An 18,504-nucleotide genomic window follows, 5' to 3' on the forward strand; every position below is an offset into this window, starting at 1 on the left:
ACACACACACACACCATATCTAAAAAAAAAAAACATCCCGTTTTCTGTCAGGAAATCTATTTTCTGCGTAGCATTAATAGGACGGAACGTCTTATTAATACATTATTCAACATTGAACACTGGAATTAGCTGCTCTACGATGAAAATGAAATTAATAAATTTTAACAAAAGCGAATAATTCAAATTAGGCTTTTGAAATATTAAAACAAATAAAAAAACGGGCAATTAAGAGCCTTGATACGCGGTAATTGGTGCAATTATCATATACACATATATTTCAATTGTATCTATGTATTACATAATATACAGAACGTTTCGACTATATTCAAGCCATCCTCAGCAGTCTCCAATCATAGCAATAATTGATAACAATCCAATGTTCGTAACGTCAAAGAAATCGAATGCAGCAAGCAAGAATAAATTTTATAAACGTAATAATTTCTTTATTTGTGCTGTGTTTTTAATTATCTAAAATATTTCATACATTTTTTTATATATCTTCAAAAGTATTTGACTAATTTTAGCAATTTAACAAAATCATTATTTTATGATATTATTATTATTATTATTATTTAAAAAATTTATTTCAATAGTCATTGCTATACTGATATTGCACTGTGACGAATTGTGTGGTATTTGCCTTTATCGCTATTTCGCCCAACCAACGCGGTATGAGACGAATATATACGGAGCGCGTATATAGAGATGATTTCTTTCACATCTGAAAAATGATTTTTCGTGATTTTAATACACATATTTTCAGCGTAAAATACTCTTTAATTTTCGACATATAAAAATTAAAACATTTTTGAAAATTGGTATGAGGGTGAGGGTATACAATAAATAATTTAAAAAATTTTTTGTTATTATAGTTCTAAAAGTACTCTTAAAGTCAGTCAATTTTTATTCTGGAAAATTTTTTCTATTTCTTATAATTTCGAAAATATTCGCTTCGAAAAAAAAAGACCGATTTTTTTCAAGGGAGATTTCCACCCCTTTAAGGTGCGACTCAGCAGATATAAAAAAATACGTATTTCTTAATTTTTTCCATAGAACAACATACTAAAACTCATTTAAATCGGACCATTGGTTGTGTTCCCTTGTAAGTAGAAAAAAGGTGAAGATAAATTGAATATAATATTAAAATTCCATAAGAACTTTATCTCCACTATTACTCATATTAACTTCTACTTATTTTACATTTAATAACAAGATATACAAACAGACCTTTGGTACCCCAATGGGATCCCCATTGTTATCTATAATAGCTGACATAATATTGCAAGATTTAAAGAAAAAAGCATTAAATAGTCTTAATTTAAAATTATCTTTTTATTATCGTGGATGATATTTGTTTTAGCTGCTTTCAGATCAAATTCAAAATATTTACTTTTGAAATGGAATGTAATCGTACTTTAAGTTTTTTAGATATCTTGTTAATTGTAAAAGATGACATAATATATTTATAAATTAGTTTCAAAAAAAAATCTTTTCAGGCAGATTTTTGTCGTTTTTTTCTAATCATCAATTACAAGATTGGAATGATTTACAATCTGGACAGAGCGATTTTATTATCTCATCTTTTATTTCATAGAGAGAATTTAGAATTATGTATAAAGTTGCTTCTTGAAAATGGATATCCATTGGAAATTATCTTCAGAAAAATTAATATTAGATTAAAAAAGCTTTTTAGTAAGAAAAGTATAATTCGGAATTTGAGCAATGTCAGTGATACAGAAGATAACACAGACACGATTGAACAAAGGAAAAGATTTTTTTATAATTCCATTTATAGATAAATTATCTAACATTATCATATCATGTTTAAACAAAAAGTTGTTCGTGGTAGAATACAAAAGTATGAATCGTCTTAATAACATTATCAAGATCCAAAAGATAGTATTGACAAAAAATAGAAATGTAATGCAGTATATAAAATTAATTGCAAGGACTGTAATGTATCCTACGTTGGCCAAATTAAAAGACAATTAAAAACGAGAATCAAAGAACACATTAATAATATTAAGATGGATTCGTCGAAGCACTCGGTAATCTCAGAACATATATTGAATTTCAATCATTTCTTTGATTGGAATAATGTTAAAATCATGGATTCTGAACAGAATTCTACCAAAGATTGATTTCTGAAATGCTTTGCATTAAAGAACGAGAAAAAGGCATTATTTTACAAAATGATACCGAGAGACTTAACGATTCCTATATATGTTTATTAAAATCGGTTTTTAAATTTCACTTAGTTTTTTCACAATTCTTTTATCATATAAATGATTTTATCTTTTATACAGATACATATTGCGATATATTTAAATCAACCTTTGACTATATAGTTTATTAATTGACTCTGCTCTTTCTCGCTGTTCAATGATGAAATAGTCTTGATATCTTTAAACGATTTGTATAATTTTTGCAACATTACTATATACTTCGTAATTTTTTAATATCTTTTGACGATTTATATAACATTTATTGCAATATAAATACATACTTCATAATTTATTCTAAAGTGCATCCAACATTTAAATATTTTGTATTAATTTTAAATTTTTGTGATTCAATTTGGCCGAAAAAGATTTAGTATAGTCGAAACATTCTATGTTATCTATCATGACATCCAATATTAATTTGTGATGTAAAATGAAATATTATATATATTATTTTAAATTAGATCTTTCTTTTGATCGTTTTTTTTACCTATCTACTTTTTTAATTTTTGTGTTTATAACATCAAGTGGAGTATGTCCTTCAATATTTTATTGAATTATAACGTTGGCAGGACATTACTTCAAAAAACATTAAATGTTCTTATCACGTTTTTGTAACATTTTACTATGCTGTAATTCAACGTTTCAATAATAGAATTGAACTGTAGAGATATGCACGTTTTTGCTTTCTTTTGGAAAAAATTGCAGACAAAACGTAGTTGCTGCGTTCTTATACTGCCTCTAAAGTATTATCGTCGCTAAAATCATACACGAAAACAATAATAATATTATAATTGCGGTTTCAAGTAAAAATTTTTTTTGTTTATTTTTGTCTAGTGGAACCCAACAGATTAAATGCAGCTAGATATATAGATTTTTTGGAAACTGACTTCTTTGATTATTTAAAAGATATCCACCAGCAGCAATGAATCGAAATGTGGTTTCAATTCGATGGGTGTCCCGCTCATTATAGCAGAACTATTCGAGCTTGGTAAGACAGACATTTTCTACAACGACAGATTGGACGTGGATGAGTAGTACCTTGGCCACCGATCTGACACCATTGGATTTCTTTGTGTGGAGGGTCTTAAAGCAGGAGGTTTATTCGTCGTCAATTAACTCAAGAGAACAATTAAAAAATCGAATCGAGGCTGCAGTGCAAATATCGTTACATTAGTGTTTAACTGTAACACGAGCTGTTCGTACTGTTATATCTCGGTTTGTACGGGAAGGGTGCGCGATCAAAGATTCAAGTACTCGCACTCGATTCACTCCTGCTTTATTTCTTCCTTACAAAAGAATGCCCCCAGATTCGGGCGACGAGCAGAGAAAGACCCCGCCACGAGGCGAGCACGCACCACCTTGCTGTTTCCTTTTTGTTTGCGCTTGCGCCGTCTCGTGACGTCACTCGCGTACATGTAAATGCTCGCGGGTGTATACGCGCGGCAATATTCGGTCTATATAAATGTACGAACGCACCTAACACGTACTAGATGCAATGCTTGCATTGCTACAAAAGACCAACATTTTGAACAATATCTATATTAAGGAAGTGAATAAATAATGAGAAAGTATAAAACTATGTTTTGTCTTTTTTATGATTTTCTCCAAAACAAAGCAAAACTCTATTGCATATCTGAGCATATCTCTATAGGACGTTTTTTCTTAGTTTATCGATCCCTTACACGCTCCTGAAGTTTTGACATTTAAATTCCAGACACTCTCTGTAGATATATATTTGTATATATAATGTCAAAAGCTCAGTAGCGCGCGCCTGTTATATTATAGTCAATACAACTATACTATATATGCGCATGCGAAGAGTACCGAAAATTAATGCAGTCGAAGGAGTTTGTATCTTTGCGACGCGTGACTGCACACAGTCATAACAATTCTCTTCATTCACGTGAGGTGATCAATGGTAAAGGCAAAAAAAAAATAAAATCTCAAAAAAGTATCTCAGATATCCGATCACCAAGTTCAGAGTGCGCATAAAAATATCGTTTTTGCTCTTGTTTACTGTACGTTTTACTCCACTGACATAGCTTCCTCCTACCTCCCCCTTTACTCCCTTGCTCTCTTCCCGCGCCGCTTCTCCGTTCCTTACTATTACGTGCCATAAGATGAGAGAAGGATCGACGGGCATTTAAGACTCTCGCATCTCGATAAATACTGAACAAGAATGACCGCTTTACATCTTAAAAGCAATTATTTAGATGTTACGGCGATGATCTCTGTCCTTTCTTTTTTTTTCTTAAAGGAATGCTGGAGTGCCGAACTTGATCGATAAAACAGATTCTTAATTTCATTACATACATTAAGAAAACACATTACATATATTAAATAAAACATTACATACATTAAATAAACCATTAAATAAAATGTTACGTATACTTCTTGCTCTGCTGTAACCTATACAATATGTGAGTATCAGGTTATGTACAGTTAGATAGTATTTTTCGATTCATTTCTTTTGTAAGCTTCAAAATCATCATTTGAAGGTCTCTTTATATTCTTATATACATTATTCAAATGTGAAAAAGTATTTTTTGTTTGGATATATACTGGAATTCATTTATACGTGGTAACAGGAAACTGTAATTTACAAATTTCTGTTGGCTTTTCACACAGGTTTGTAGTTCCCTACAGCTATTTACGATTTTTTTTTATTCTAGAGAAAGATTTTTTATTCAATATAAAAAAAAACGAGATAAATGGAAAAATACGAAATGCGCGTTCCGTAACTCCAGCATCCCCTTAATCTTTGACAACGCTTGTCAGAGACCTTTTTTATTCGAAATTAAATTCCGCTTTCTAAACACTCGCACGGATCGCCTACGAGAGTTCTGATGTTCACTCGGACATGATCCCGCATTTAAAAAGCCATGGAATGGCATATCACCACGTATTTCTTGCTAATTAAGAAAGTCAGATATTTTTTAAATCGTAGTTTGTTACTTTATACATTACTCTTGTCAATCACAATTTGTTTTGACGATTTTTGCAGAAAATACGAATAAAGTTCGCGTACTTTCTGATTTTTTCCTCCTTTAAAAACAAAATTATGGATGTCATATGTTTATGTTTTAGTCTTATGTGTATGTATATATATTAGGTGTAAAAAGTCATCGCGTATTTTTTAGCTCAAAGTTGTATATACAATATCTTCGTCAATAATGAATGAAATTCAAATTTAAAAAAAGGGTTTTAAAGCTTGAAATCTCTACTTTTAAAAGCTTATCACATTTTTTAAGTTTATATGAGTTTGATAATTTTTACATACCAAAAACTACGAGCTGAAAAAGACGAAAAATTTTCTTCTCACTTTGTGGATTTGTAACGTGTCCAAAACGAATTTGAGAAAATTTTCGATTACATATCGTGAAAGCTTGATACTTTCCCTACAAAATTGTTTTTTTTTAAATATTCCTACGACTTTTGATTACTGAGTTATCGCGGATTAAATAAAAGAATTATTTTGACTTTAATTGCTCATAACTCCATTAAAAATTGTCGTATCGTATAATTTAAAAAAGAGATTTTTAAAGCTGAAACTTTACTCTATTAAGATATATTTATATTGTTGGTAAGAAAGTAATTGCGGTTTTTACTGATAGATGTCTTTTAAAAATACGCGATGACTTTTTACTACACCTAATATATATACAATATATATACATATGTAACGCGCAATAAAATATTATTCTACTGTGTTTATTCATTATTTAGATACTTACTCTTCAGACACCGTCATTCTTTCAGCCTAGGAGAGACACTCTTTGCATCAAAAAACGATCGACGTCGTCGAATTTGCAAGGTCAATTCGTCATTTTTTTTTTTACTAGGCGCGAAATGCACGTAATATTAGACTCCTAAAAACAATCTTCTTTCACCAAATTAAAAAAAATTATTTATTTTCTCCGGATCTCAATTATTATATAATCATATAATTTACATTATTGAATAAACCAAATCGGTGATATTGTACTTGAAAACGACTTTGATGATAAAATATTTCCAAGAAAAATATGCGTGCGTGCGTGCGTGCGTGCGTGCGTGCGTGTGTGTGTGTGTGTGTGTGTGTGTGTGTGTGTGTGTGATTGTGAATATATTTTAAAAGTTCCAGGTGTATTGAGAATGTTTTTCGAGAATATCTTTTATCGACTCAAAGTCGAGAATGTTTTTCGAAAGGAAGACAATGGAGAAGCATACTCGAGTATCGCCAACGAAGAATGTTCTTCTCAATAATAGAAATCTCTCTGATGTAGAGACGAAACTGTCTTTTTTTGGCATTCATCAGGGTGCATGCCTGTAATTTTTGCTCTTTTCAATAACGAGTTATAACAATCTTCTTCAATAATGAATTATGATAAAAAGTTATGATAAAAATTCTTTGAAGCACAAAAAGGCTTTCCTCAATCTCGTAGAACTATTGCGCGAAAAATCTTCGTCCAAAGAATTCCTGCTTCGAAAGTTGCTTTCCAGTGAATTCCGACTCGCGATTTTTCCTCCTTACTCGTTTATTAGTTTTATGAGAAAGGTGCCCAAATATTTTCCTCTCACTTTACGATCTACACTTTCGTCATAAAACACAGTTTTTTCTCGCGCGCCTCTTCCTTCCGCTCCACAAAAAAAGAGGTGCGAGGGGCGGAAGAGATCCGCGTACACTCTCTCTCTCTCTCTCTCTCTCTCTCTCTCTCTCTCTCTCTCTCTCCCCCCCCTCTCTCTCTCTCTCTCCGACGACGACGACGACGACGATACAAAACACCATCAACGTCACATACGTATGCAGTGCGTTTCGCACTCACACCCGCCACACCCAACAATGTTGGAATTCCACACGTGACGATCACCACGCGCTCGTGCGTACAGCAAAGCGACTGACAAGTCGACGAGGCGATCTCTATCGGGCTTAGAGAATGGAAAGAAGAAAGGAAGGGGAGAGGGAAACACCTTGCTTCTGGCCTTCCCGGCTAAAATCCCATTGGCCGTTAGAGCCGTTTGGCGATCCTCGTGATGTCAGGTATTGCAAAAGTAAAACGAAGACAACACGAAGGTAAGATTAAGGTAAGATAAAAGTAAGATAAAGGTAAACGAAAGTAAAACCAAATAAGACGAAGGTAAAACAAATGCAAAGCAAAGATAAAATGATGGTAAAATAAAGGTAAAACGAAAGTGAAATGAAGGTAAAGCAAAAGTAAAGCGAGGATTGAAACGAGAGTTTATAAGACACACGAGAGGATAAGATGGCTGGAGATCCTTTTCTTTTCCGGTTACATTCACTGGGTCAGACGATTAATTATCGTGGGCGAGTCGTAAAGCACAAGTCACCAATTTTATTTGGACCTGCTGATCCTGCCGAGGTCGCGTTCCAAGCCGTGTCGTTCTGTTTCATGTCGTTCCATTTCGTTTCGCTTTGTGAATTTCAATGTCGTATATTATATTGAATTTCTCTGGATACGTACGTAATGGTAGTAATAGCAACAGTAGTAAGTAGTAGTAGTAATAGTGGTAGTGGTGATAGTAATGGTGATAGTAGTAGTAGTAGTAAATAATAGTAGTAGTCATAGTAGCAGAGAGAGAGGGAGAGAGAGAGAGAGAGAGAGAGAGAGAGAGAGAGAGTATATGCTTCTCTATCTGCTCACCTTCTCCCTACCCCTCTCTCTCTTTCCCTCCCTCTCCCTCCCCCCTTCCCTTTCTATTCCCCTCCCTTCTTTTCTCACTCTCCCCTCTCCGATCTTAACTATATGCACATATACACGTGACAAATACCGTTTCAATAGTTCCCAAATCTTTAGGTGATATTGCATGTGTGAGAATGTAGATGAATTTGTACGAAGTGTCGAAAAATAAACGCATTCATCTTGCTAAGAATGTGAAATAGCTTTTCTTAACACAAAAAACAAATATCGATTCAGTTATACGATAATAAGAGCTATTCGAGCCGCGATAATTGTCAGTGTTTACTGTGATCATCTTCAGTGGATATATTTAAAAATATATAAACATGGACTGTATTAGCTAATACAATTAAATGTGATATAGCCGAGTGAATATTATTCCTCTTTGTACATCCAAAACTTACAGATACATGCATTTTTACAAAATATAAACTTCATAATTGTAGATCGTCAAACTTAAGGACATACGGCTCCACTATCACAGCATTATATGAGCAATTTGGTAATATCTATGTCATACTAAAATATAATAATGTTAAAGAATGATTACGTATTAATATAAATTTAATCCATAATAGTTACTTAAATCCTTGAGATAGAAGATACCTACTATGTATTATACAACGATTTTCATTAGTCATAAATCACGATTGCCAAAAATGTCAACTTACAACCAGCTTATAATACCTCATAAATTAAATAAACTTTATAACTACTAGTAAAGATAAGTTGGATAATAGGTTTCAATATGATATGGTATACAAAATTAATTGTCGAGAGTGTAGTGCCTCATATTGGTCAAACGAAAAGGCAGTTAAATACGAGAATAAAAGAACATTTTAAAGATATTAACAAATTTATCATATTTAATTTCGTTTTCAAATTTTTAAGTACATATTTCTTTTATTTTTAGGTCTATGTTGGTTTTAATCACTAAGAACTTGTTGAAACAGATAGAATAATAATTAACGTGTGTCGGAGCTATTGTATAAAAATTTTTTTTTAATTTTTAATTTTTAATTTTTTTATAGATAATGAATGAATACCTTAATCAAAATATTTTCTTTCGTTTTGTATAACTTTTTTTCATCTTTCTGGCAAAAGAATTCCGCGATGATAAAAAGATCCTTCTTTAAAGTTGATCCAATTTTCAACAAATTTTCGCACATCGAAATTATGAAAGTGTATCCTGTAGAGCATGTTGCATCAACCGGAACAAATAAAAATCAGATGAAGCAATGTTTGAAGAATACGGGTGCGGTATGACTTCCCATTCCAGCTCTAATAGCGTTTGCTTCACTGATAAAGCATGAGGTCGCGAGCATTGTCGTAAAGAAGGACTACTTTGCGTCGTTTACGCAATTGGAGATCGTTTCTGGTCTAATGCTTGCTTCAATTTGTTTAATTATTATCGATAATCAGCGGTTTCTTTCAGATAACAGTTCAGATTTAACAGTTCATAGTATATAATACGTTCTTGATCCTATACCAAGCAATACCTTTGAACCATGAATATTGCATCTCGAAGTAAATGTTGCTGATTGGCCTGAATCAATTCATGATTTTTTTTGTTAGGTTAAAGTAGACCCATTTTTTATCTCCAATAATAATTTGATACAAAAAAACTCTTCTTTTTTTGTCTGGTGATCAACGAAATGCAAATGTTCAATCAGTTCGCAATGGCATTTTCAGAATTTATGACCTTCAGATATAAATTTTCATTCATTTATCAGAATTCTATGACCTTCAGACGCCGTTTTCTTCTTAAAAAAACAAAAGCAATGCATTGGAAAAAATGCTTAGGGAAGTTCTATTTTTTAAATGGTATATAAATATAATATTTACTGCACTTTTAGTAAATGATTAAATATCATGGAGTAACTGTAAAGCATTAAGAAACAATAGCTACAATTTGAATGTCTTTGACAACATTGACATTAGTGCTATCTCTTGCAAAAGTGTCAAAACTAAATCACTCTCCTAATATGTGTAATATTTTAATTTCTTATTAATAGCATTAATTAGCAGTGGGTTATATCTCGTTCAAACATATTTAATAAAACTTCAATCAATGTTTTGAAATTCTTATAAAATTTTGAGTGTGTACGTAATATGATTTTATCTACCGTACCAATAATAATACGTTTATTAGGTATGACTGGATGCTGCAAATTATAATTAAGATATTTACCTGAACATGATGCTTTACAAAATATAATAGATAAAAAATTATTATATTTTTTTTCTCTAATTATTATAATAATACATCCAAGAAACTTATTCGTTCGTCATTTTCAATGGTAAATTTAACGAACGTTCTTGTAACAAATTAAAAATATTTAAAATGTGATCAACATATTTTTTATTCGGACCAACAAAATATCATCTACATATCTAAAATAGAACGGTAGTCTAAAAGACAATCTTGCTAAGGCCATCTTCTTCACATCCTGTATCACCAATTCAGCTAAAATAGGTGATAAGGGAGAATCCAAGGACCAAAAATTTATTTATATGTAGTCTTATTAAAGCACGTAGAAGATATTACCATGTTGATCGCTATTTCGAATTCACTGAGAGATTATTATTTAAAAGATGCCATCTGTTCATAACACATTTTATTGCTAATTTGGTGGATACATTAGTAAATAAAGAAACTATCTAATCTAACGATGCCAATGTATATTCCTTATCCAACGGAATTTTTAAATTTTATTAACTAGACCATAACTATTTTTTATATAACTTGGTAATTCTGTCAATTTTTACTGTCAATTCTTTTTATTGGTGATACTGATATACTTTTTTGTATAATATTATGTAAATAACAATCTAATTTATATAATAGATTATTAATAGATAAAATAATTATCTTAAGAAGATAATTTTCTTTGTGGATTTTTGATATGTCATAGGCTCTCGGTGAAATCCTTTCAGTTGTTAGAATTTTTTTATATGTAAAATTATCAATACGGCCTTTACTTTTCCATCTAGCATGCCTTTAAGCTTATTTATGAGCTTTATAGTCGGATATTTTTATATTTTAACATGACATGGACATTACCAAATAGTCAATTGTTCATATTATATAATGCTGTAGTAGTGGATATGTCCTCGAGTTTGATGACCTACAATTATGAAGCTTAAGACCATGGCACACAAAAAAATTTAACGCAGAGAACGGATGTAAGTAGTCATAAGATAGACGTACTCGTAGTCATAAGATGGGATAAGAGAAAGAAAAACATAAGTCGCAGTTGTGACTGGTCGAAAATGTGCTTCGGTTTCCGAAAGTTTTCGATCAGTCACAACTGCGATATTTTTCTCTATCTTATCCCATCACAACTACGTTGTTACATCTCATTCTCTGCCTTAGCCCTTAAGCAGTAAAACATAAGCAGTAAAACGTAAGCAATAAGCAAATTGACAATTACAGTAGAGTCCGTAAAGCAATAGCCAATCCAACATGTTGATTTCCTGCTTACGTCTTACTGCCTTAAGTTTTTTGCCTAAATGTCATGGCTCTTATATTTTGTAAGAATGCACAATGCACATATCTTTAAGTTTTGGATGTACAAAGAGGAATAATGTTTACTCGGCTATATCACATGTAACTATGTCAGCCCATGCTTATGTATTTCTAAATATATCCACTGAAGATAACAGTAAGAATCAAAATGTTTGGAATTTAAATAATTGTTAATTGTTTATCAATCTTTGTACCTAATTCGCATTGACAACTAACGCGGATCGAATAGCTCTTATTATTATACAGGGTATCCCATTCATCACCGGTCGATTTGAATTTCGCTATTTTTAAAACGTCAAACCAATTAACCTCAAACTTCACATATAATATGTCATCTAGATGGGAAATTAATCATAGAAAAGTACACGGTGAAAGAACGCGTGCAAATTATTCAGGCGTATCACGATCTTAGATTCGGCATCGTTTTAAAAATAGCGCGAAATTCAAATCGACCGGTGATGAATAGGACACCCTGTATAATTGAATTTATGTTTTTTAAAGCCTTTTTATTTTGTTAAATATTAAAGATATTGATACTTTTTAAGCTGTAATCAATTAAAAACAAAAAAGGCATTGTAAATTATATAATTACATGATTTATTCTATAATTTTCGTAATGCGACAGTTAACAAAGCATTACGCGTCAAAAAACTTTGTGTCAAATTTAATAAACATTTTAATTCAAAATATAATTATTCTGATATCTAATTTTAGATATTGATACAAGGTAAAATAAAAAATAATTATTTAGATTAAGGGACACTCCGCTGATAACATCTAAATAATTATCGAATTTTATTTGGTAATTATTTAGATTAAGGGACACCCCGCCGATGACTTTAACCTTGACATATGTTGTCAAGATCATGGCCCTGAATGATCTCCGACAGGTTTTAAGTAGCGGTCGTCCTTCATTAAAAAGTTATTAACAAAAAAGTTCAACTATATAACACGAGAATTCCTTACTTTAAAATATGTTTACTATTCGTGCACTGTAAAGGAGGGAGAGTCGAAGGTAAAAGTCATGCGCCCCCAAGCAGGAGATGGGGTGAGAGTTGCTTCGGGTTAAAATCCGAAGCGACTTTCATCCCTCTCCGCCCCCTCCCTGCTTGGGGGCGCACGACTTTTACCTTCGATTCTCATCCCTCCCCCCTACAGTGCACGAATAGCAAATATATTTTAAGGTAGGGAATTCTCGTGTTATATAGTTGAATTTTTTTCGTTAATAACTTTTTAATGACCGCCACCTAAAACCTGTCAGAGGTCACTCCTGATCTTAACAACATATATCGAGGTCAAAGTCATCGGCGGAGTGTCCCTTAATCTAAATAATTACCTAAAATTCTAATAGAAGAAAAATCGTTTCACTCTTTCCAACCATTAAGAAATAGCATTTCGATATCAAATTGATAAATCAATATCAATATAAATATCTTGACTAATCGAAAACTATTTTTCCAAATCACATACTTCTCGAATTGTACTTGTAAATTATTTTATTTATAGATCAGCTTCAACAGCGGAAACTTTATGGTCCGTTCAAAATCGGAGAGATTTGAAGAGATTTCTCTAAATTCCTCTCGTGTTTAAATCTCGATTGCATCGTGTTCCAGTCTCACAATAATGCAGGAAAGAAATTTAAAAACCGTTCTCAGATATCAAATGTTCTATACGAGTATTAGTATTAATCCGACCAAAACCACTTTTTTACTTACGGCTGAAACCGGAGACGAATATTCAGTTTTTACTCAATTTCGGACGAAACTGAAATTTTTTGATAAATTTTCAAACACCATATGATTTTCAGAAAACCATCTGAAAATATCAAAATATGTGAATTTATGTACTCTTTTAAAAATAAAATTTTATTAATATCTTATTATTCCTTAAATTATAAGAAATTTCAGGCATTAGACATATGGCGACTTGACGAATAAAAAAAGATAAGGAAGAGATAGCGTAGTTTATAGCGTCAATTAGCCGATAACATATAGTTTCTCGAATTCTCACTGGTGCATTGCACTTTTCGATTTACTTACTAAAATTTTTTCTTAATTTCGATTAAAATGGAAATTCCGCTTTTTTATCAAAACTAATCGAAACCGAAATTTCCGTTGGATTCTAATTAGCATCATCGGACTCGATGGTGCGTGTAATTGTCGTGCGTAATATCATTCTTGTCGTGTGTAATATCATTCTTGTCGTGCTTATTGTTAGTCAGCGGTGCATCGAAAAGTTCATAACGTGACATCGAAAAAATATTCGCATAAGAGACTTAGAAATCGTTGACTCGAAATCTCCAAACTAATTCCCATTCGAGCAACAATACTCGGGTATTACTAGCATAAGGCTGCACCATTGAATAAGAAGCAATAATCACTAATAACTCATAGGAAATGTCCGTAGTATATCGAAGCATACATTATTTTAAAAAAGATGTTTCTGAATCGTTAATTCATAAATGAAGTGTATGTGAAGCTAGCATATCACTTCGTAGAAACTCATTAATTATTGAGAGTTCTGGCTGTATTTTCAATAGTTTTATAATTCTAGATCGATTAAATTAATAATTCTGCTCTTTAAAGCGAAAAAACAAACTGAGACACGCAGGTTCACGCAGCACTCACTTTGTCTTACGCAAGTTTTGGTCACAGGTTCTTGTAGAATTTTAAAAGATATATAGTTCTAGATGAGTTCTAGAAAGAGTTCTGACAGTAAACAGTGTTATTTATTTTCAAATTTTAATGATTTTTTCATGTCTTATAAGTTAGTGGAACAAAGTGAGCAGAATCAATTCTAACATTTTTATTTGTTGCTCATTTGTTGCTAAAAAGTTGCCAAAAAAAATTTATTGCGCTGTCGGTTTTTTTTTAATAATGTATCACTAAAACAAGATGAAGTTGAAAAAAAACGGAACAATATACATATAACAAAGCTAATCTATGTAAAAATAACGCAGGAATTTATTGCTAATTTGTTGCTGTCAAAATATTCTAGTTTTGAATCCATTACCTACGACAGGCCTGGAACCGGGTTGCACATTTCGACCGATTTTACCTACCGTCAACCTTACTCTTTTTATTTCATAGTATTTAGATTGCACGCAAAGACATAGAATGATCGAGTTCAGGGATGATATTAACTTTAAAGGGCACTGTAGGGCTATAGGATTTCAAAACACATTGCCTCGCGTTCACTTTACAGAGTTGTATTATTATTATTATTAATATTATTTAGCTATTAGAATATCAAAAATAACACTTCAAAATAAAACAGATATATTAAATTAGTGTGTGTACACTGAAAAATATATCTTAATTTTAAAATTTTAACTGATTTAAGAGAAATATAATATAATATAATGTAATATTTATTTAAAATATTTAATATTTAAAATATTTTTTTTAATCAATTAAAACTTTTCTGAAATAAAAATATTTTTTTCAGTATACACACTTAATTAACATATCTGTTCTATTTTTGAGTGTTATTTTTTATTTTTTAACATCCAAATATAGTATATTAATAATAATAAAACTCTGTGAACAGTGAACGCAAAATGTTTCAAAATTTTATAGCCTTACAGTGTCCTAAATGGTTTACAGCTAATTCGTTCCTGAATTCGATCGTTCTATATCTCCGCGCGCAGTTTAAATGCTATGAAACAAAAGGAGTAGAGATGATGGTAGGCAAAATCGGTCAAAATATGTAATCCGGCTCCAGGCTTGACTTACAAAATAAGTATAAATAACAATGATAAACTTAGCGTGCAGGCGAAACAAAAGTAAAGTATCAGTAAAGACTTGTTGCTTAAAATTGATACTGAGATGCGTCATATGAATTTGTTGTTCTTGAAATATGCAAGTTATGAATTTGTTTGCTTGCAAAATAAGTGTAAGTAACAGCGGAAAAATCATCCCTATTAACTTGGACTTTCATAAGTCAAGTTCGGATCTGCTAATAGTTCGGTGCTATTTATGTGCTAATTTATTCCTCTATTAAATGTCGTATCTGTGTGCACGAACATTATCTGCACTAAAGACAATTGAAATGTGACAACAGCATGTTCCTGTCTCGCCGCTCGGTGTGCTAGAAGAAAAATTCCATCAACTTACAAATTTAAATTACTTTAATTCAGAAACGACATCGCTAGGCCTCTCCATTTTTTTTATAAGATTCCTATAATATTTGCATTACATATTTATTTTTTTTTTAATCTAGATTCTCGCCGCAAAGTATTAAAACGTTACTTTGGCAAGGCTTGTATAGAAGTTTACCTGTTAAAAGCTGAAACTTTGAAGATGAATATCTCTATTTTGACAGCGCTAAAGTCTTTAAAATTTTAATCATATATAGATAAAATTATTTTAAACATAATATCCAAATTTCAAAAAATCTGTAAAAAGTCAATTTCTCGGAGAATTACCTTAATCGATCTAGAACTATAGAACTATATATATTAAAAATATAGTCAAAACTCTTCATAATTAATAAGTTCACACGAAATGATACGCCAGCTTCACATACTCGTTAATTAATATTAGGGCCGTGGCAAAAAATTTAAGCAGTAAAACGTAAGCAGTAAGCGAATTGATCAATCACAGTAGAATCCATAGGGTAAAGGCCATAAGATAAACAGTAACCAATTCAACATAATGATTTCTTTGCTGCTTACATCTTACTGCCTTCAGTTTTTTGTGTGCCATGGCCTTTACGGTGCAAATATCGTCAAAAGTAAGAATAAAATCGATTTCTTTGAATTATATTTCGAAGTTTAAAGATAAAATTGTTCCTCTCTTCATTACAAAATTACATTTTACAACAAAATTATTATTTTACATATAAAGTTCAAACTATATATGTATGCTTCGCACATACGCACGCACGTACGCACGCAGCGATGCATTCATTCGATCGATGAATGGCCCGTCTTAGACGAGTAATACCTGATTTTAATCCTTCAGAAAACCAGTAAGACGCGAGGAACAGTCAATGTGAATATAATACCTGCCTTACAGGAGCATTCAAAAGAGTAAGCACATTTGCTCGTTGATATAGTGATATAATAACGTAGATCGCTGCGAATGTCATCATGTTCGTTTCGATCTCCTATTCGCAATCGGATAGTAAGTAATAATGGTGAACTGAATTGGACTAATACAATAGGATGAATCGGATTAATCACATCCTCGATTTACTTCAAGTGCGTTCGTATTTTCAGTGTAAGGAAATTTGAAGAATGTTTAATTCCTATCATAACAATTTCGCAATTTTGTTAAAAAGAAAATATTATTGCAAACATATTTTATATAAAATTCATCCTTTTAATCGTTACAGAAGAAAACAAATTAAATTCAAAATTAAAATTAGGAAGAACCTTCCACAAAAATATCTGATAGAAAAATAAAAAAATCTTCAATTAAAATAAATTCATACATCAGTTATTTTGACATTGGCTATTAGTTTATGACGATGTTATCAACGAAAAATAATTGTAAATAATTTTTATAGTTTTATTTGTCTTCTGATTTAATCATTGTTATCTAACAGAGAATTAAAAAATGTGACAGATGTTACCTATCGTGCGTTACGTATAGATATAGAATAAATCTTAAAAGTGCATTTGAATCTTTCTAATCTTGAATTAACTGTGTTGACTCAACTACTGTCACATTTGATCGTTCCGGAATTATTCATTGCGAAATCACGTGCCATTGTGCATCTGTGGTATACTCGTATTACATGTTATCGCATAATACAACAAATCTCGTATTAGCATATATAGTCAGCTTCAATACTTTCTAATGCTTGTTGAGTATATATAATTTCACAAAAATAATTCATATTTATAAGCGTGTCTCCATTAACTTCGATAATAAACATTTGCACTTTTCATGTTTCCGCCTTGGGCAAAAATTCACATCGGTATTCAAAGAACAGAAACTAATGCACTTTTGCCTATTTTTATCACTTCTTCAAGTGCTATACCAAGTTTAACTTTATATCTTTTTTTAAAAATTTGTATTAAAGTTAATACTACATTGCACAATGGTGCAAAAAACGCGTGCAAAAGTCGCAAAAATGAAATAATATTTTTTTTTATTTTGAAGTATTTTATTGTTATTACTGTTGTATGATATATCATTTAATAATATAGTTTTTAAGTTCCAAATTATTTCATTCTATCCTTTATTCAGTGTTAAACATGAATTATTTTATATGTAAAATATAGAAACAGCGTTAGTTTGAATGTATGGATAACGACACTAGTTAAAACGTAATATCACACATTTTGCAATACTATTATTACATCCGCAAAAAGTTTTTTAAAGAGAAGGCTAGAATTACATTTATATTAAAGATTTTGACAAGTTTTAAGACGGCAATACATAGCAGAAATTGTATAACTTACGGAAAGTTGTAGAAGATATATTTATATAATGTAATTTAGATATAATATGATATTTCCGTAAAATAGTTAATGTAATTAATTAAGTAATCTATACACAATTTAAAGAGCATTCTGATAAGTCTTTTAAGTACAAATAATAGTAAAAAATAATGTAAATTTCTTATGAAACAAATAATTGAAAATTTAACATGTTTGTGAGCTTTGAAATGATACATATAAAATAATTCATGTTTAACACTGAATAAAAGATAGAATGAAATAATTTGGAACTTAAAAACTATATTATATTATTAAAGATTATATTAAATAATATATCATACAATAGTAATAAAATCTTTCAAAATAGAAAAAATATTTTATTTTTGCAACTATTGCACGCGTTTTTCGATTTTTGCCCCTCTGTACATTGTTACAAACAAGCATTAGTATTATCAGGTGAATATTATCAGTATTTATCAGGATTTTTAATCCAGAAATATTGAGATTTATATTAAGAGATTCGTATTATATTATATCTCGTCAAAGAATACTTTTTTGTGTTCTTTGACGAGATATATGTATAACATAATATTGTACATAATCTGTGTAAGGGTCACTAGTATTTGTCAAGTGACATCTATTTTTCGAGCGACACTGTGAGATGCTAGATAGATCCTCTGG

General features: G+C 31.0%; 1 protein-coding gene across 7 annotated transcripts in view; it reads right to left on the minus strand.

Moving 5' to 3' along the window:
• Positions 1–18,504, minus strand: part of LOC108757169 (afadin) — a 170,220-nt gene that overhangs the window by 124,568 nt on the left and 27,148 nt on the right. For 6 of the 7 annotated variants that reach the window (XM_018501593.1, XM_018501616.1, XM_018501601.1 and 3 more), the window contains exon 1: positions 5,960–6,042. The exons of the other annotated variant lie outside the window; for it this stretch is intronic. In XM_018501593.1, the coding sequence (XP_018357095.1) occupies positions 5,960–5,976 (17 nt within the window). In that variant the 5' untranslated portion in view covers positions 5,977–6,042. Of the gene's footprint in view, positions 1–5,959; positions 6,043–18,504 lie in introns of those variants that run through there. 7 annotated transcript variants of the gene reach the window in all.

The sequence above is a fragment of the Trachymyrmex septentrionalis genome, unplaced genomic scaffold (genome assembly GCF_001594115.1).
Source record: "Trachymyrmex septentrionalis isolate Tsep2-gDNA-1 unplaced genomic scaffold, Tsep1.0 scaffold103, whole genome shotgun sequence".
In the NCBI taxonomy this organism is placed as follows: Eukaryota; Metazoa; Arthropoda; class Insecta; order Hymenoptera; family Formicidae; genus Trachymyrmex; species Trachymyrmex septentrionalis.